The 20491-nt window shown below is 41.4% G+C and overlaps 1 protein-coding gene across 1 annotated transcript in view; it reads left to right on the forward strand.

Moving 5' to 3' along the window:
• LOC114601374 (uncharacterized) overlaps positions 1–20491 on the forward strand; it is an 85022-nt gene that overhangs the window by 37552 nt on the left and 26979 nt on the right. The window contains exons 5-8 of the mRNA XM_077932627.1: positions 5405–5623; positions 7041–7293; positions 11140–11303; positions 14282–14441. Of these exons, the coding sequence (XP_077788753.1) occupies positions 5405–5623; positions 7041–7293; positions 11140–11303; positions 14282–14441 (796 nt within the window). The remainder of the gene's footprint in view (positions 1–5404; positions 5624–7040; positions 7294–11139; positions 11304–14281; positions 14442–20491) is intronic.

Consider the following 20491-nt stretch of genomic DNA (forward strand, 5'->3'; position numbering starts at 1 on the left):
GTATTTTTTAAAATGGTTTCTTTTTCCATCTCTGGAAGTTAACAAAGGTGACCAGAATTCTGGCTGTCATGGCCTAGCTAGCTATCTCAGTGATGTTTTCTTCACAGAACTGCTCTACTTTTGCTGTAAAGTTCCAACTAATACTGAGGGGATCTTTCATGACAAGCAATTCAAGAGTCTCTTCCCCTGCAAGCAAAGATGTGCTTTTCCTTCACGTTGCAGCTGGTGTTTGAGTGAATAATCATTTCAGGATTTCAAACAGTATTTAGTCTGGAGGAAGATGGAAATCCCCCCCCCCTCTAGATAAAGCAAATGTCCTTGGGGAGATAGTCTGTGTCAAGGTAGAGAAGGTACAACATACCATATTCAAGGGATTCTCAGAGCAGAAGCAAGTCTGCTTATTGTTGTTCTTTCCCCTTATTTTCTACAGAATGTTTCGCTGTATTTTTTTTTAAAAAATGAAAACGGGGAAATTCTGTAGATGGTTTACCCCCCTAGGATATTTCATTTTGTGTGTGTCTGGTTGCCTTAAATTGGAAATGTGTTTATTGCTTTGTTGCATCTACAAACCTCTTTTCTGGTACTCGGTACTACTTTAATTCCCTAAATAATATGTTTACCATTAGAGGTGTTTCCTGATCAAGGTCAAAACCATCTGGCCACTTAAGTACATTGCATGCAACCTTCTTGCATCCAATATCTGGTGGACTCAGTCTTAAAGAGAATTTAAGGAAACAAAAAAAAGGGGGAGAATTTTAAATGGATTCTATAGCTGGTGAGTTTTTGTGCTGTGTGAGCGCACACACATACGCACATTGATACATGGTTCATTGCATCCTACAGCATTCAAACATGGGTGCAAATGTTTCAGTCTGCCATCTTTATTCAAAATGACACCCAACACCAAAACATCAAAGAAGACAGTCACCTTCACCTCATGCTGAGTTGGGTGGCAATATTTCAAGAGGTGTTCAGGTTGGTGCAGTTACGACTCATCAATACCAAATTGGGCAACGGTGTCTTCAGAGCCATCCAAATTGGAGCAGGCTGGACCCATGATGCCAAATTTAGTGAAGGCCTTCCAAACGGTGTAACAATATCTTCAGTGGCTTCCAAATCAGAACATATTGGACCTGGCATGTCGAAAGTCATGCCAAAGTCACATTTTGGTCTGCCATCTTTATTCAAAATGGCACCCATGATTCAAACACTCCCACTGCAGAAGCCCTTGTGCTAATTTTGGCAACAATATATTGAGAGCCAGCTGAATCTATCAAAAATGGTCAAAGCACTTTTTGAAATATATAGTAGAAGATCATGCCAGGTTTTCTCCAAAGTTGGTAGGGAAATATATTTTTATTTAGACAGGCCTTCAAATCAGGCCATAAGCTGAATTGAAAACGTGTTGCAATTGGTTTCTACTGCCTGTTTTATTGTTTTCAATTATGCTTTACCTGACTTGTTTTTATTGTTTTTTTACTTGTATTTTTATTGCTTTTTGAGGGAACTCCCTGGGAGGGTATGCTGACGGACTGCTGGGTGCTGAAAACTGCCCTTTCCACCTGTACAGGCCTGCCTGCTAAGACAGAAAATCACTTGTTCTCTAGGGAAGGGAGAGAAAATTGGTTCAGTTTGCATTTTAATGAGAACCTACCTACTTTGCACTTCCGCCCAAAAATTCATGAACAATGGCTTTTAATTCAGTCTATGACTGATTTCATCACTGTTCTATGAAAATCAGGAGAGTTGTCAGCCATCACTATTATCTCATGTATGTTTCATGGACATCAATAAACTTCTAGCCTTTCTAGTCTTTCATTTTAGAAAAGGGGAGTAGAAAAGAGCTTGCACCATATGCCTGCCATTGCACCTTGGAAATGTTTCAGCTACAAAAAATAAAAAAAAAAATCTCCATTTTAGGTCCACAGGTGCAAGCATCCCTCCCCCACCATGTTCTCAGTTGTTCCTGTATAATTCCACTTTAAGATAATTGAGTTGCCCAAGTGTAACTGAGGGCAGAATTTCTCCTTCAGGATCTTTAACAGAGTTGATGAAATATGAGCTAGAAATAACACAGCTTGAGTTTTAGATTCCATGCTGAGTTTACATGCCTAGCATTTAGGGTGGGGTGGGGGGGAGATATATACTCATAAATTGAGAAAATGCACTCTGGAACTCATTGGGATTCGGTATATATTGTGCTCCGTGATATCAGTTTTACAGGCAATGTTTTTTTTCCAAAGTCCATTTGCACTTGAAGCATTCTTTGGTGGCTTGACTCTTCTGTTTTTCAGCTCAGCTTGATTTGCATTCTAACAGGGCATCTTTAGGGTCAGATCCTTCAGCATTCTTCAAGTCAACAGATGTAAGCCTTTTTAAGAAATTGGGCATAGTCCATGTCATAGCAATCTCTAGGTCATAATCAGCAACCTGCCTTGGGCAACTAAGGAATCATGCGTTCCTGATACCCAGCAGCAGTTCAGGAGTCTAACCACAGTGCTCTGGATCAAATGAAGTTTCCCAACACTTCTCAAAGACAACTCCATACACAATACATTACAGCAAAGAGGGACGCGGGTGGTGCTGTGGTCTAAACCACTGAGCCTCTTGGGCTTGCCGATCAGAAGGTTGGTGGTTCAAATCCCTGCAACGGAGTGAGCTCCTGTTGCTCTGTCCCAGCTCCTGCCAACCTAGCAGTTCAAAAGCACGTCAAAGTGCAAGTAGATAAATAGGTACCACTGCGGCAGGAAGGTAAACGGCGTTTCCATGAGCTCTGGCTTTCATCACATTGTTCTGTTGCGCCAGAAGCGGTTTAGTCATGCTGGCCACATGACCTGTAAAGCTGTCTGTGGACAAACACCAGCTCCCTCAGCCTGAAAGCGAGATGAGCACCACAACCCCATAGTCGCCTTTGACTGGACTAAACCATCCAGGCGTCCTTCACCTTTACCTTTTACGTGCAACTAAGGCATGCTGTGGCAGATATGACGTATCAAGGGATGGACAAAGTACCCACAGCAGCCTAAGCCATGCAAAGGCACCCCAGCCACAATGGCCACCTGCACCTATACCTGTTACCACCTTGCTTCATCCAGGTAAACAGCAGTGACCCCATTATCAAGAGGATGAGTCTGGGCTACTTAGAAGACCCCTCTCCCTGCATCTGGTGCTTCCCTTTAACTCCCCCACCTCCTTCCTCTAACATCTGACAGCTGCTGTTCTCTGGCCCATCCAGTGGTGGTGCAGGATCAGTTCCTCTCCTGACCAGTCAGCATGCACTGGTGATGCTATCTTAGGTCAGCCATAGCTCGGCTACTTGATGGGAGTGGTGCTCATTTTCCAAGCTTGCGTTGGCAGTATTCACCCCTGTGATACGTGAGAAGCCCTCTGTTACAAAGTCAGAAGGGACAGAGCACACCATTGTTCCTTCTTTTTAGAGGGAAAGATTTGTGCATGTCAAGAAATTGGGTTAAACAAATAGGGATCAGTGTGCAGAAAGCACTGGTTATTGCGTGTCTTCATAGGATACTTTTGAAAACAGTAACAACAGCAACAGCAGCATTCCCTGCATGCTTCAATAGCAAGACCTTTAGGCTTTTGGAATGTTCAAAGTACAGCACCAATATAAAAATAATGCTACAAGTGTGTTGACATCTTGCTTGGCAGCCTGAGCTGCTTAGTCATTTTAATCAATGGAGATATGCACAACAGTTAGAAGTTTCCAAAGGTCAAAGAAGCGACTGTCTTTTCAGCTTTGAATCAGCAAAGATTTTCCAGTTTCTTGCAGACATAATGCCAAGCTTGCATCTGTGCGCCTGCCTTTTTTCTTTGCTTTGAAGAAGCAGAGTAATTAACTAAAGGGCAGATCACACCACATTGAGCAGTAAATGATTGCACAGTGCAACTTCCTTTCTGCTTTCTCTCTCCTATGACAGCCGGTTTCAGAGCAGCTCTCAGGCTGGTTTATATATAAAAATGGGCCAATGAGCATCATAGAACCATTAAACACTTAACTCATTGATTGTGAAACAAAAATCTATACAATAGCCCTGGCACAATTATTCCCTTCTGAAATGGGCCTTATTGCTAATACAGAGAACAAATAAGCTATGTAATTAAAGAGATCCTGAACTCTTCCAAAAGGTTTTTTTTTTTTGTGTGTGTGTGTGTGCTTTTGCATCATTATCAGCATTAATTAATTTGTTCAGGGTTTTAAAACTGTGGTGGCTTAATTTTTAACCAACGGCAAATTTTGTTGTAAGAGTGCCGCTTAAAACCTTTAAAAGATCAAACAACAGCTGACTAGCCAAAGCTTCCCAATGTTATCTCTCGTTTTATGATGAACAATCTTCTATCGACTGCTTTTTATAAGTGCCCTTTTATAACTGGTTTGCATTTGTGAAATCCTCATTCATTTATTTTATTACTACCATTAATTATAATTTTGAATGTTCGTTTTGGAGGCATGAAGCTCTGTATGCATTGATGGGGCCTTCTCCCCTCTTCAACAGCAAGCAGCATGGCTCTCCTGACCTCCCTCCATCTGCATTGCTGCTGCACACCACGAAAGAACAAGCTGTATGGGCAAGGTGGCAGTGAGGTCAGCATGATGCAAGTGGACCAACAGGAACACCAGATTGGCTCTATCAGCACACTTGCCCCATGCAACCTTGCTGCCACCTCTCCTTCCCCTTCTCTGTCCCAGTCTACAGCAGCATTGCAGCCAGATGGAGGTCAAGTGAGCAGCATAGCCTCATCATACCAGTTCCTCTTCCTCTTGATGGTTTCCTTCTGTCCTTCTGCATACTGCTAAGTGTCACCCAATGCATTTTCACGCTTAGACGGTTTGGTTACATACCCACTCATTCCTCACCCACTGCCATCCTTGGCAGCCACCTTTGTGAGTCACCTAAGAACAGGCAAAGGGAGTCTCAGATGCAGAGTTTACCTTCCATGTAGACGAGACCCTTGACACCTCTCTTTCTGTAATTAGCAACTGCTTGTTCTGTTCTGTGCCCTAAATACACCTGGATACAATTGAGCAGACTACTTCAATGACAAAGCAGTGTTGGATTGTCAAATAGGTAGAGATGGCACTGGCCTATGGGCCCCATGCCATTTAGGGGCTCCACAACAACAGATCAAAATAATATTGATTTGATCTTGAAAGAAAATTACAATTAAGCTTTCTTAGTTCAATGTTATCTCACTAGAGTGTGTGCACAAGCCCACCTCACCCACTCCCGAGATTTTGACTGCCTAGGGACCTCCACAGGGTTTAATCCAGCACTGAGACAAAGTATATAAGGCATTAACAAACAATGTGCACATTCATATTTATGGTAAGAGTCCATTGTGTTTGACTATGTTCATTACATTGTCTTTCCTATCTCTGCCATTGCAGCTGCCATCCTGCGGTTGAAACCAGAGGATCCACAAGCATCACAAAGCACCTCTACTTTGGTGTATATGCCATCCTTTCTGAACTTGGAAGGGGACACTGGTATTCCTGGGATCTGTGGTCTATTATGCTGCTAGTAGTTTTGCTCTGGTTTGCCCGACTGTATCTTCATTATTTCAGCCAGTGGGTCTTACTTCACGCTATTTCAGTTCCTGTCACGAAGTAAGTATGGAAATGAAGTTACGTTTTGGAAAACATAGCACTATGCTACATAATGTCACAAAAAAAGAAGCGCAATAATGTTTGCATCACCTTTGGGTCTATAGACAACCAGCCACTTACTTACTTACTTCTCATTCATTTGGTTAACTGTGAAGATTGGAATGGTGGTGTGGACTATCTGTGAAATCTGACAGCAGATGTATCTTATAGGTATCTCATTCAGTCTCTGTCTTCTTCCCATGCTACTGAAAGGAAGACTAGCCAATAGGCAAAGAGCTTAAAACCAACCCCTTATGGTCTGTTCTGAAACACACATTCAGGCAGCAAATCCTATACTTGATGTTTTGATATCTTTCACAGTTCTGGATTTTTTCTCCCTTTGGTCATGACTTTTGGTAAGTGTCATGACCTTGGGGCCAGACTCTCCTAATTCAGGGGATGAGACCAGGTATTTGGAATGAGAATGGGAATTGCCCTCTGGTCCAGCCCTAGGTGTACATGCAAAAGTACTAGTACCTCTCCAGCCTGAGGAAGTCCTCTGACTCCATCTTAGAAGCGCTAGTGGAACCACAGTCTCCCCCACTATGCCAGAATCAATGACTGCTAAAGTAGCTGGGTCCCTTTAGTTCCTTTCATGGAAGATGAATCTGACTACTGAGATAAAGCTGCAGCTCCTACTTAAAGTTCAGTTTGACTATGACTGCTACTGAAGCAGTATTTCAACTCTGCAGCCTAAGACTTGCATGGAGCTGTCCAGGGTTTCCACTGAAACCTTGCCTTGCAGGGTCACAACATACCACTGCTCAAAACAGAACTATAGGACCACAGCTCCCATAGATCAGAATGTCTTCATGTCAAGGCTTGGGAGATAAATTTACTCACTCTGCTAAGAGAGGGGTGAAAGACGTGCCTTCTGAAAAGGCACTAGATACCTACATGGCCCCCACTGATTTCCAGGACATTTTTTCTGAGTGTGCCTTAAGAGGCATGTGTCTGTGTGTGTGTTAAAAAACCCCCACCCAAATTCTGTTCAGTTATGATTGCATAACAAATCCAGAGTTGTGTCGGTATTCCTCCACCTATAGGAGGTTCTTTGTTCCTGAGGATGCATGGAGTGAAAACACAGAGATGTGATTTCTGTAACATTCCCATTCTCCTGTGTCACTTTCAATGTCATTCTGAAGCTCCCCCAGCCCTCATAAGCAGATAAGAGGACTGCAGAGGGAGAAATCACATCCCCCTTCCACTCTGCTGGATCAAAGCAACCTTTCATCACTGGAGAGGCACAATGAGATACATCTTTCGGCTGCTTTCTTATTAAAATGCACAACATAAATAATTGTGTAAGTGATGTATACCCATCAAGTAAGATAACCTACCTGTCTCTCGAACCCTCTGCTCCCTCTTTTATTTCCAGATTCCAGTTCTATCCTCATACGGTGTTTTTGTGCTACCAGAACTCTTTGGTACGCACTAGTGAAGAGTTGGCCATGATTGTGGTGGGACCTTTGACCTTGAACACAGTGATGCTTCTTATGGTTCTGATGAGATGGGGCTGTCAGCTGTTGTTTGGCTCATTCCCTTCTTACTTGTCAAAGCTGATCATTGCTTGGGGACTGTGGACAATGCTAGACCCTTTGGCAGTGTTTTTAGTGGATGCCTTCCTGGGGGTAAGTCACTTAAAATAACTTTGATATGAGTCCTTGATGTAAAAGTTTGTTTTCTTCAATGACTCATCAAATGATATGAAATTCCACCCCTGGCGACAGCATACAAAAGTCGTCTTCTTTCCCCCCCAAAAAATAAAGAATTAGAAAATTTTATGTTATTAATCACAGTTTTGATGGTAAGACATATGATCTCCCTTCTCCCCACTGCTCCCCAATAAATAAAACTAAAACCAAAACCATAGATTTTTAAAAAACTTTAAAGTGAAATGCTCCGATGATTGCAGCAACCTTAGAGATGACGTCAATATCACAGGAAAGCTAAGGAATATTTTTAAAGAAATGAACTAAAAATAATGTAGTATAACTTCTCTCTCCCAACCCCCTCCCCCAAAGCAATAGCTGCATGGCATAAAATGTGTAGAAAAATGTGGGTTTTTTCATTTTTAATAAAAACTTTGACAATTGTGATGCCAAACCTTTGCTCTCATTCATGTCTACAACTTTTTCAGGCATTATATTGGTACTGCCTTTTTGCAAGTGGGGAAGTAATGTTCTATGCACAATGCCACTGGATAGTTGTACGGAGGGCCCGGTTGTGCTATTCCTCCCCTCTCTTTTAAGGGAGAAGGAGCATAGAAGTGGGCACTAATTGCATGAGGTTGTGGGTGCATCTGCTCCTCTACTATGCAAAAAGGAGGTGCTCCCAAGGCAATATGTGAACTGAAGCAAAAGTAGCCCTTTCCAATGCTTTCAGATGGAAGAGAATTGGCCAGTGGAACGGACCAAGCTTGGATGGCTTTAGCCCTAATTCACACATTACTCATGTGCAAAGCACTCAGTTTCAAGCTGCACTAAGGCCTCTCTTTTCACATGCACAACCATTCTTGTCCTAGACACTGGTGCCCTTTTGGGATCAGTATGGTGGGAGGCAAGGAGACCAACAGTAAGTGGAGGCAGCTAATTCTAGTTTGGTCCCCATCCTCCACCCTGCTCAGTTTTAAAAGGGCAACCCTGAGACTAAGAAGGAGGAAGCTGACTTGCTGTCTCACCCCCTAGTCTGGTTTTAAGTAAGAAGGCAGGCAGGTAGAGATTGGCTTAGCGCAGGCTGAGGTTGGTGGGGCCGTGATCCAGTCACCTTAATGGATCAACCTCCATGGGCACCACCACTTTCCTCCAATGACTGCAAGTTGTTCGCTTATTTGCATCTTACTTCACAAAGTGATGTGAAGTATGAAGTCCATTTAAAAAACCAATAAAACGATAAAAAAGTCACCTAAAACAGCATGGAATGTCCATGCCTTCCATGTAGAATGAACACCAAAAACTTGACCAGCAGCACTGTCCAAATGTCCAGGAGGATAAAATATGTATCTGCATGATGACACCTGGAAGATGTGAAAGCAGGCCTTTCTAGGGAGAGTATTCCACATGGAAAGGGCTACCATGGAAAAGACCCATTGTCTTGTTGAGCATGGCTGTCTGTCTGGGGACACCAGGCTTTGTGCAAACAGTTGCTCATGCACAGATGCTCCACATGACTGGAACATCTAACCATGGCTATTTTTGAATATCTGCTGGCACAAAGGAGTACCAGCAGCTACTCAAAGGGCAGAACTAGCACAGTAGTTTGGGGCCATCAAAAAACCCCAAAACATTCTTTGTCAAATTACTCGGGGAAATACTAGGCCACATCTTTTCAAATTTCTGTTGATGTCAACAGGCCAGGTTTCGCCCTATAGATATTGTATTTGCTCGAACATGCATTAAACACTTAGCAGAACATCAGAGCCCCTGCTTCTGGTTAAAGAAAATGATGAGATGAATTTGGATAAATTGCCATCCTCTACAGCAAGTTCAGGCAGAAACAGATCTGAGCATTGAATGTCTGTGACCACTTCTAATTTGACTTTGATAAGAGAAGTTATGAAAAATACATCCTGCTCTGCGTTGAATGTTGCCAATATTTTCCACCAAAACTACCCGCACAAGGAACGCATTTGACTGAATGCCACGCAAAAGGGGCATATCCCATTTCAGAATGAAACCGAATCCCTTACATGTGTTTTCCATATTTGTACTTGCAATTTTGCTTCCCGCCGTTGGCATTCCTTCAGCTGCTATTTCAGATTTACTTGCCAATCAATTTATTTTAGATCAAGCATTTTAAAATGTTATGTTGTGGTAATGTGACATGAGTTATTTTAATGATCTAATATCTTTTTTAAAAATTCTAAGTGGACTTAGCGCTTATGAAAGTTGACAGATTGATAGCCCTGGAAAATAGGGACCCATGTTGACTCACTTTCATTTTTAAAAAATTATTATTAAAGGGGAAAGTACAGATCACTTGACAGTGCACTCAAAAAACAAAACAAAGAAAAGCTATGACATGTGATAATAAACAGTGTGAAGCAGAAACCCTTTCCTGCAAATATCTGAGGTTCTGTTTCCTCCATAAATTATTAGGCGCCAATGTGATTATATAACATTGCTTGGCTTTATTCTGTATATTCTGTTTTATAGATTATGTTGGAAAGCATTCTGGGACATGTAAAATCAAGGGTGGCCCCTAAATAATAAAATAAAGAGAATGATTGGTTTTCAAAATGCAGGCCCTCCAAACAGGGCCAAGGCAAAACTTGGCAGGTCAGGAATACACCTAAGATAGAATCTAGTGGTTCAGAGGCTGAGCCTGACAGAATCTGTACTGGCTTTTTAGGAGGAGTGGGGCAAAAGTTCTCAAATCAGTACAGTGGTACCTCCGGATGTGAACGGGATCCGTTCTGGAGCCCTGTTCGCATCATGAACACAACCCGCGTCTGCTCAAGTCACGATTCGCCGCGTCTGCGCATGCTGCGCATTCTGAGCATCAGTGCATGCGCGAGTGGCGAAACCGGGAAGTAACCCATTCCTTTACTTCCGGGTCACCACGGGGCACAACCTGAAAAGATTCAACCTGAAGCAAACATAACAAGAGGTATGACTGTATTTGCAGTGGTTAAAGAGAGGGTGAAATTGCCCCCCCCCTTTTGTATGTTTGTAGTGTGATTTGTGACACTCTCCCAAGAGTGTCTCTCCCCAGGTGGGGGTGGAGCTGCAGTAAGAGCCTCTCAGCAAGGGTGTCGCTACTGCTTACAGGGAGGGGGAGGCGCAAGCTCAGGGTGCACTTCCAGAGCCAACTGTGCACTCCTGTCCATGCACCTGGACACACCTGCAAGCCACTCCTGCAGTCACTGCAACTCCTCTGGTCTCATTTGGCTGGTATTGACATTTCCCCTCCTGAGTGCCATGCAGTGGTGCTACATCACATCGGTGCGTCATTCTGGGGGTATTCAGGGACAGTGGAATGGCACATGCCGGCAAAACGAGGCTAAATCACCTGACCACACTGAAAATCACTGAAAGGGCCCTTCTTTTTGTGTTCTGTAAAGTGGCCCACAGGGGTGAGATGGGGTTGTTTCGGCCTTTGGGCCATAGTATTGGTTTTCAGACAGAATATAGTTTCTTTTCAAGTCAGACCATTGAAATACTGAGTGGTCAAGCTCATAGCAATTGCACAGCTTCTCAGTCCTAAATATGGACAACTCCTCCAGCAACAGGTGAGAGAAACCACCTACCACAGTGTCATGTTGCTTTAGTGTTCCTATCAACCTTTAACTATCCCTATGAACCACCATGCACAATGAAGTAGAAATGATAACACCACCATTACCATTGATTGATTGATTGATTGATTGATTGATTGATTGATTGACTGACTGACTGACCTTCTTACTATGCGCTCTCTCTCTCTCTCTCTCTCTCTGTGTGTGTGTGTGTGTGTGTGTGTGTGTGTGTGTTTCTCAGCGTCTTCACTATGCTCCAGGCAAACCCATTGCTGACTGTGCGAAGATGTACTGGCTTTTTTTAAGAATAGAAGAATCTGGCATTCTGGGCATATTGATTACCCTACTGCTTTACACAATGCTGTTTCTCATTTCGTCTACATCCCTGTACCTGTATTTAATGAGGTAAGCTCTTCTTTCTTTTTCACCATTTCAAAATGTAAGATTCTTCCCTCTCTACCCAAATGGCCTGCCACGATTTCATCAAACAAAATGCCACAAGATGCTGGATTTGGTGTAGCAAATGTACTGAGAGAGAGAGAGAGAGAGCTTCTTAAACTTGCTTTAAGATCAAATTCAGGCCTGTAAACAGCTATTTACCTGGAGTGAGTAAGAATAACAGCCACAATGTGCTTTTCCCTCCTGCCCCATTTCAGGCTACTGATGGCCTGCAGGAGGGCTGTGAAACATGTTGTGGACTAATACTTTTGGGGGCTAATTTAGGGGACTATTCAAGCCCCAGCCATCAGCCAGCTGGGGCAGAGGTGGGGGGCCAGGATAATTGCTGAACCAGCTTGGAACTGGGGTAGTAGTCAGGCCCACTGACATCATGCGATGGTACGGGGACTAGCTCAATATCCAGTAGACCTCTACCCAATTCCAGAATGCCACATTTCATGATCATGCTAGCAGGACTTCCACCTGCCTGCAAATTTAGTAGACAGAAGGGGGAACTCTGCACTATTGGATCACTCTGCCCAATCCACCTCTCCTCCACCTCGGTGCAAGGGGGCGGGTTGGATTTATAGACTGCTGGACACAGAACTAGTTATGAATACTATTTGGGTTGTACCCAGCTAAGTCACACTCAGAGTAGACTCACTGAAATCAGCTGACTAGTTGCACCCACTGATTTCAGGGGATCTTCTCTGTGTATGACTCAACTGGATACAACCCTTTGTCCATTTGTATGTATGAAATGCAAACAGAGCCCAGATAGCGAATCAACCGTGATCCAGTTGTAAACCAACGGGGATAATATCAGTGCAATTGATGAGTAAGGCCTGTTCACCAAAGCTTATGGCAAGTGATTTGGTGCCTAGATTTTGCTCATAAATAACAGTCCTAAATTGTCCTTATTAGGTTCCCATTGACCTGAACTTCCTTTTTTAAGGTGGGTGTGGAACTGTGCATGGTTTAACATTACATGAATGTTTCTCTCTCTTTCTCTTCATTGAAAGTAGAAGTAGGATGGGGAGACTCAAGAGTGGAACCCTTGCACAGATCAGCTCTGGTGAAAAAAAACGAAGCCAATGCTAATATAAACAGAAACGTGTGTTCTAGCTAAACAATATGAATATATTTTTTCAGACTGGCAAATGAGATTGCTAGAGATGGATAGTTTGCACACAAGTAAATCATTTCTGTCTTTATATTATCAGAAGCGCCATTGTATCAAGCGGGGCGGGGGGAGGGAATACGCAATTTAAAACCCTACAAAGGGAATTCAAATCTTCTACATTCCTGCAAGCTGTACACAAGTCCAATGTACTGGTAGTCTAGTTAATTAGTTTTTGAGATGTTAATGCCTTCTTAATCATTGACTTAATAGTTTCGAATGGCTTCATAAGTTTTAGCTGCTGTCGTTTATTACTCAGGAAAATTAATTTAAATTAAAACATTTGTAAGGCAGATTTTTATGAGAATATTATGAACATCTTCATTGTCTGGGGAACAGGTGTGGGATCATCAAAGATTCTTTCCCTTCTGGATCAATCTTTGCATAATGTTTTACAATAAAGGGAAAAAGGTACTTCATTGGGACAATGCATCTTTTAAAATTCTTCATAACAAAATAATAAACCAAAGCATGCATGACAAAACTGGTTACATTACAGAAGCTTTCCCAAGCATTTCGCTCCGTGGAAGATACAAAGCACACAATATAATTATACCTGGATTTTTAAAAAGAAACACTTTTGTTTTATTGTGCACTGAAATGTCTATTGATAAATGCATTTCTGAGTGGCTACGGAAGTATCTTGTTGCACATTAAGATATTTAGGCTTAATGTGCTCATAGACATTTTTGTATGCATCAACTTTGCATCTTTTGCCCATTTACACTTCAACACAAATCTCACTGAAATGCTTTTTATACATGAAATTAACTCAGGACTTGCAAACTTTACCTGTTTTGGATGGCAAATAACCAACTGTGGAACTGATCCGTCAAAACTACTTCTGTTGATTATTTACCAGATTTGCCTCCCACAGGCGAGAATGAAGCTGATAATTAAGGCTGCAATCCTATGTGTAGTTCCTCAGGAGAAAGTTCCATTGAACTCAATGGAAATTACATCCAAGTATATATAAACAAAATTGTGCCATAAAATAGAACAAAACCAAGATCCTTCCAAGAGTTTAGTTCCTCTACAGGTCTAGGTAACCTTGACAAAGGTTAGTTGAAAATCAATTAGGATATTAAAGATCAAATGGAGGAGAATGAAAGACATATGCAGATATGGTTCAGCTTAATGAAAAGGGTTCAACATTTCTGCTTCCAACCATAATGATGTGAGTGAATGAATGAATGAATGAATACATATATCTGCCTGACTTAAGAACTTTAGTCAGGTTTCCCTACTCCAGTTATCAGGGAATGGGGTTCCAGTTCTCTGCGTGACTTATTGACTCCTTACAACTAGAAAAAGAACAAAAATTTTCAAATTTGGCATTTGTATAATTTTGATGTGATTCATTCCACAGAGATGATAGGTTTTAGCCAATGAAGGCAGAAAACACTGGGGAGAGCATTTTCCAATCAGGGAGCCACAACTAAGAAGGCTCCCTGAGAGATTTTGTGAGTTATCATCTCAGTCCTTGCCAGAGACAGACAGGACTCATCACCATCATAAGCTTCATGAGTGGTTTTGTTGGTCATACATTTTTTAAAAATTGAATTTAAATAAAAGGAATGAGAAAAATAATAATATGGGAGCTAGGTATTTCTCTTCTTTTGTTTGATGTGGTTCCTACTTCAGCGTACCTGTTTAAACTATAATACTTCATTGTAATATTGATTCCTTATTTTCTTTTTTATTTGTCTAGATTTTGGCAGTATAACTTTTACAGCAGTGAAGGGTTCTTTTTTCTGCATTTCAGGATGCACAATGAAGGCTGGTTATTGGATATATTCAAAAGGATTCAGAGTGATGAGGCAACTTTATTTGTTCCATTTGACTTGGAAATCTCCAACCAAGAGTTGAGCTACATTGTGAAAAAGGCAGAACAGTGGAGAGGAATCAATGGTGAAAAACGAAAAGTGAGTAGAATAATATACCATCAGAGCTTTGCCTCATGTTGGTTCAGGGGTATCTTTAACTTCTTCTTTTTTATTAAAAAGTTGATTCATCTTTGAATGATATAGGGATGTTTGAGGAATTCATTTGTTAATTCTGGTATGAACTGACCTGATCCACATACCGTATTTACTCAAATGTAATGCACATTTTTTTTTGGCCAAACTATGTTGCAAAAATTAGGACGCACATTAGATTTGATGGTGCCAGCAAATACTTTTTTGGTTTCAAGGTTTCGAAAGTTGAGGTGCGCATTAGATTCGATGGCATATTAGATTCGAGTAAATACAGTAGGGTATCATGAAAGTTCAGAAACTGGGTTTATAAATTAGTCAGTGAAATGTCCAGTATTAAGACCAATGGCATTAAAAGGCATGATGAGGACAAGCTGACCACTGAACTGACTCTGGGATCTGATCAGGGAGAATCACCTAAAGGCAGTTATCAGGAATCAGGACATGGGAGAGGAAACTGGCTCAAGGAGGCCACTTCATAGTCCACTTACTATAGATCAACATACACTTACCTGGTCGTAAGTCTAACTCACCTCAGTTGGACTTTTATCTGAGATGCACTGGGCCACAATGCTAATGTAGTTAAGTGAACCTGCGAAAGGTTTCAGTTTTCAGGAAATCCCCTAAACACGTAGACCAGCCCAGAAATTTGTTGGTGGGTTAGGTGGGGCAGTGACATTTCCATCATTTGGCTGGTTAATATGGAGGCAGTGGGAGTGAAAAACTAGTAAATGTGGGGATTCTGTCTAATAAAATAGCACTGCAGCTAAAAGGATGCAAAGTCTGTAAAGCTTTAACTGAGAAAGATCAGCAGTTTGTATAAATATATGGCCTCACTTGTCACTGCTATAAACATCTGGTGCTGTTCTAATTATTTTCCAGTTTCTTTCTCAATGAGAGTTTTGACCCTGGAAAACATAATAAAAAGGTGAATGTGTCAATTGAACAAGCAGATACTGTACACTTAGCCGTTTGTGAAGTCATTAGTGCCTGAAATTCTCCTTTGTAAATTTGGGTGCTTAATATTCTCTGGATGCTCTCTCAATGCTCAAATATTTGGTGAATATTTTAGTATTTGGAATTTGAAGTCCATTGATATCTGGTTTAAATGTTTAATATCTGACCATCAACATTTGTGGAAATCAGCATTTGTCAGTATTTAGCACCTGGTATGTAACAGGAGATTGTGGTAGTTTTCAAACTTTCTACCTTCAGGGGAAATTTTATCTTTAGGAAATGCTTTCCACACATATTTGCCTGACAAAGGACTTCAACCTCTTTCAGAATAAACTCAGTATGCACTCAGTTCACCATAAGAGCTTTCTAGGAAAGATCTAGGAGATTACAGGAAAGTTCAAGGATGTCCATATTTTTAAGAGAGGAGCAAAATGAAGCCAGGAAGTTCAAACCCAGTCAGCCAACTTTAGTTTAGTTCACAATACAACCACTGGGTTGCATCCAACTATGGATGTTCATTAATTTCTATGGATCTACTCTGAGTAGAACTAGCATTAGCTACAGTTCAGCATCTGTCATCTGAAGGGCAACAAAATCCCCAATAAGGACCATCTTCTCTTATTGAACCAATCATATTAAACCTTATTTCTACTTTGTATGTAATGATAGTTCTGTGAGTGGTATATATTAGTGATGGGCAAACTTACCTTGTCACAATCCAAAAGCCTGCAAAGAAGGCATCATGACTTCCAGGACTCACAACCATGATGGAAATTTGAAAGAAATTCTGTTAGAAAATCCATCTCAGATGAACTTTCCCCAGAACAGAGCACAGCTCTGGAACCTTCTCTAGTCTGAAGGACGAATCTATTTACATCATTACAAATCTATGGACACTGATCTTGACCTTTTCTGTTCCTTCCTTGTATTTATTTTATTGATTTATATCCCATCCTTCACAGCTTCCCAGGGCAGCTTGATTATTGTGCTCAATAATGCACGACTAGGTCTTATTTGGAAGCAATCCATTGTGTGATGTTCCTGAACAGACACTGTGGAAATCTGTGTTTCCGGAGCATTGGAAAGCACCGTGGTGAAATCAGGAAGCAAAGCTCCCATCAGCATCCACCGTGTTCTCCCTTTTGTTCACGTTCCTTCTTTGGATCCTTCCCTTCTCTGTACCTTGAGACCCTCCCCTAATACCAATGCAATTCTTGCAGTGCTGAAGCAACATCTTGTTTTGGAAATCTTCCATTGCTGTTGCTGCAGCAGCTTGTGCCTCCCATAATAAGGTTCCCAGGGCAGCTTCTTAAGGACAGGAAACCCCTCCCTATTTTGGGTATCCTTGTTTACATATAACACCTTTATTCTCGCACCAAAGTAAACTTCATAAGACACACAAAACACTCCACATCACTGCTGGCATCAGGGTGAGGACTTGCCCAGCAACGCACAACTTCAATGGCCACAGCCCTTCCTCTTTTGCCCTCAGGAGGAGCCTGCTTTTGATTCTATGCCACACTTGGCTTGTTGGTTTGGCTTCCTCTGCCCTCTCAGACTTGAGCCCCCTGATAAGGAATATTGATGGTGCTGACAACACATTCGCCCCCCTAGAATTGGTGCACCTGTCTACAGGTAACAAAAGAGGCCACTTCCTTCCATGAGAAACAGTTGGCTCTGGAGTGCTGAACAAAGGCTGGTGGATTTTAAGCCAACACAACTGTGGGGACTGTGGGTGTCGTGGGCATAAGACCAGCTTAATTTATATATTAAATATTGGGATTTGGCTGAGAGTGGGGTGAATAACTGCCAAATCTGAAATAGAGTTAGGCAAGGACTAATCAATGGAATGTGAGCAAGCAATTAAGTAGTTCAGGCTGCAATCCTGTGCACACTTACCTGGGAGTCAGTCCTATTTGATCCGTTTGGACTTCTGTATAGGGTTACACGTCACGCCTTGTTGATTTCAGTTGGATTCAGTGTCTCTGAATTATTTCTTGTCCTTATCTGCTTGCTTCTGATTTTTATTCTCTAGATTTAAAAAATTGCCTTGTAACGGCATACTTTAAAATATGCTTAATTTCCTTTTATTAAACTGATAAATGCAGCAGTCGAGGATACATTTACAGTATAATGAGAATTTAAGGCTTTTCTATTTCATAATTTTTACATTGTTCAGACAAGCAATTTGTCATTGGCAGAAAGACAGCCATACCATAATTTTCAAAAGTATTTTTAGCCATCCATTAAATAGGAAAAAAGGTCACTTTCTGTAGTCAAGAATCACTCTATTAAAGTAATTTGCCAACATGCAAATGTTGTCACATTCCCATCATTAAGTATTTATCAAAAGGGGTTTTTTTAAATTTTTAAGAGAATATATATTAATAAATGGGCAGCTAGCAGCTGGAACTGGAAGTCATATTTTGCAACTCTAATGTTTTTTACATCCTTAATTAGATAGCATAAGGTTGATATGATTAGGTCAGGATGAAGTGTTTTTCATTAAACCAAATTTTAGAAGTTGTATTCATGATTCACCCTTGCAATTAAATAATGGGACAATGAATTTTATATCATTGACCTAATTATTCCCCCATGGAAATGTATACATTTAATCAATGTGTGCCTTAGGACCTTCATTAGCAACAATGGGATAATAATATTTTGAAGTACATAGATTGCATGTCTACAAATGTATTTGTGTTCTAATTGTTGGTGAATGAGGTGAATATTGAATGGGATTTCAGTTCGAGGCCAAATTCATTTACACTGTAATTGTCCTCATGCCTACTCAGATGTAAGTCCCACTGAGTGCAATGGAACTTAGTCCCAGGTAAGTGTCTGTAGGGTTGCAGTCTCACTGTGATGCATATCATGGGGTAACCCTAGACATATATGACCGTCATTTGTCAGCGTACCTGAACTGTGGCATTTAATTCCCCATTCATACATAATCATGTCACATGAAAAGTACTGTAGCTAGGTTGTCTACCATTTCCCAAGGCTGTTACAGGTATCAACACCTTGAACAGTGATGGGGAACCTGTGACCCTCCCAATGTTTTTGTTGTTTAGTTGTTTAGTTGTGTCTGACTCTTCGTGACCCCATGGACCAGAGCATGCCAGGCACTCCTGTCTTCCACTGCCTCCCGCAGTTTGGTCAAACTCATGCTGGTAGCTTCGAAAAAACTGTCCAAACAACTCGTCCTCTGTCGTCCCCTTCTCCTTGTGCCCTCAATCTTTCCCAACATCAGGGTCTTTTCCAGGGAGTCTTCTCTTCTCATGAGGTGGCCAAAGTATTGGAGCCTCAGCTTCAGGATCTGTCCTTCCAGTGAGCACTCATGGCTGATTTCCTTAAGAATGCATAGGTTTGATCTTGCAGTCCATGGGACTCTCAAGAGTCTCCTCCAGCACCATAATTCAAAAGCATCCCATTATCCCTAAATACTGGCAAAGTTGGCTGGGGCTGATAAGTGTTGAAGTCCAGCAACATTTGGACTGCCACTGCTGCATACTTGGACAGAGAGGGGAAGGACTGAGGCAGTGGTGCGGTCAGGGTGCTGCAAATGCACTGGTGGCGTCAAACCGGTGCTCCTGCTGGCATGTTTGCACCATGCCAAACCTTGCCGCCATCTTGACTTCTCCCCGTCTCCATTCTCATATGCAGTTGCACCTTGGCTGAAGGGAAGTCAGGCAAGTGCATGCAGCTGGATCCTAAGCACTTTTGTTGGAACCGAATCCCATTTGGTTCCACGGAGTTCCTAGTAAGTCTTATCATATAATTTTCTTGGGAGAAACTTTGCCCAATGAAAACACTGAGATGAACCTGAAAATATCAGTGCCTCAATTCAAAGCACAAGCTCTTCATGTATGCCGAATTTCCAACTCAGTTTCTTTGAAATCCTTGAACGATATGGCTTGAACGTTCCCTCCTCAAAGATAACAGGACAATTGCTCCTGGAAACGAGACTGATTCATGAGACTAGGGCTAATTTTCTAATTCTAAAATGATATTATAGCAAACCATAAAAAATTAGCCGGCAGTAATTTTTTTGAAAAGAAAATATATTTGTAATTAGGTTGAACACACAAAATTACTTGGGGGCCTATTATCGACACAATTTTTGGCACTTTACACTAATTTGCATTTATTACTCTCAGGCCAACTTGTTAATATGTTAATAAATAAGTCATTAATATATGTTATTTAATTGCCACCTATTTATTCCTCCTCCATAATGCATTAATTACCTGTTAATAGTTAAGGGCAAAATCCTTGCATTGGAAAGGATCTCATGTTGCCTTCCATCGTTCAGTTGCATCGTTCAGTTCCATCGTTCAAGATATCCTTGTGATAATCAAGTCCAATAAATTCAATATGGCTTTTCAAGGATTTGGAGAACTTCATAATTGGGTCCTCCAAATCTACGTTGGGCATGTTCCATGCAAGTATCCAGACAGGGTACTGATTTTTCTACTGCATTTTTTCCTCTTTTGCTGCCATGGTGCACTCCAGCTTTTGTTTAAGAGAGGGAGGGAGGGAGAGAGAGAGGGAGAGAGCACACCAGGCTCCTAGCGGTGATATTTGCAGAGAAAAACTGAAACCCTAAAAATAAAGAATGCAATGCTTTGCCAAGTGCAGTCAATCTTTATTTATGGATTTCACCACTTTGCAAAAAGAAATTAGAAAAGGAATGCCATCACAACTGAATAAAGTATTGCAAATAATTTAGAATATATGCAAAAATAATGTACAGCAAAAAATATTACCCTATTTTTTAAAAAAAAAATCATTTGGTTATTTTCATTTAATTTTTGCAGCAGCGTAGCAAATGTATTTGCTGAATACGCAACCTTATAGAAAAACCATGTGATTTTCTTGTTAGTTGAACTAGATGGTTTCCCTTTTCAATCATGGGACATAGGCATGGGGCAAAGGCAGTTTGATCCAAGCAAAGCAACGAACGTCACACACCACCATGGTGCCAGGCACAGTGCAGAGAAGAAGGGTTTGCCCTTTGGGTTCCCTCAAGCATGCTG

Source organism: Podarcis muralis, chromosome 8 (assembly GCF_964188315.1).
Source record: "Podarcis muralis chromosome 8, rPodMur119.hap1.1, whole genome shotgun sequence".
NCBI classification, from domain to species: Eukaryota; Metazoa; Chordata; class Lepidosauria; order Squamata; family Lacertidae; genus Podarcis; species Podarcis muralis.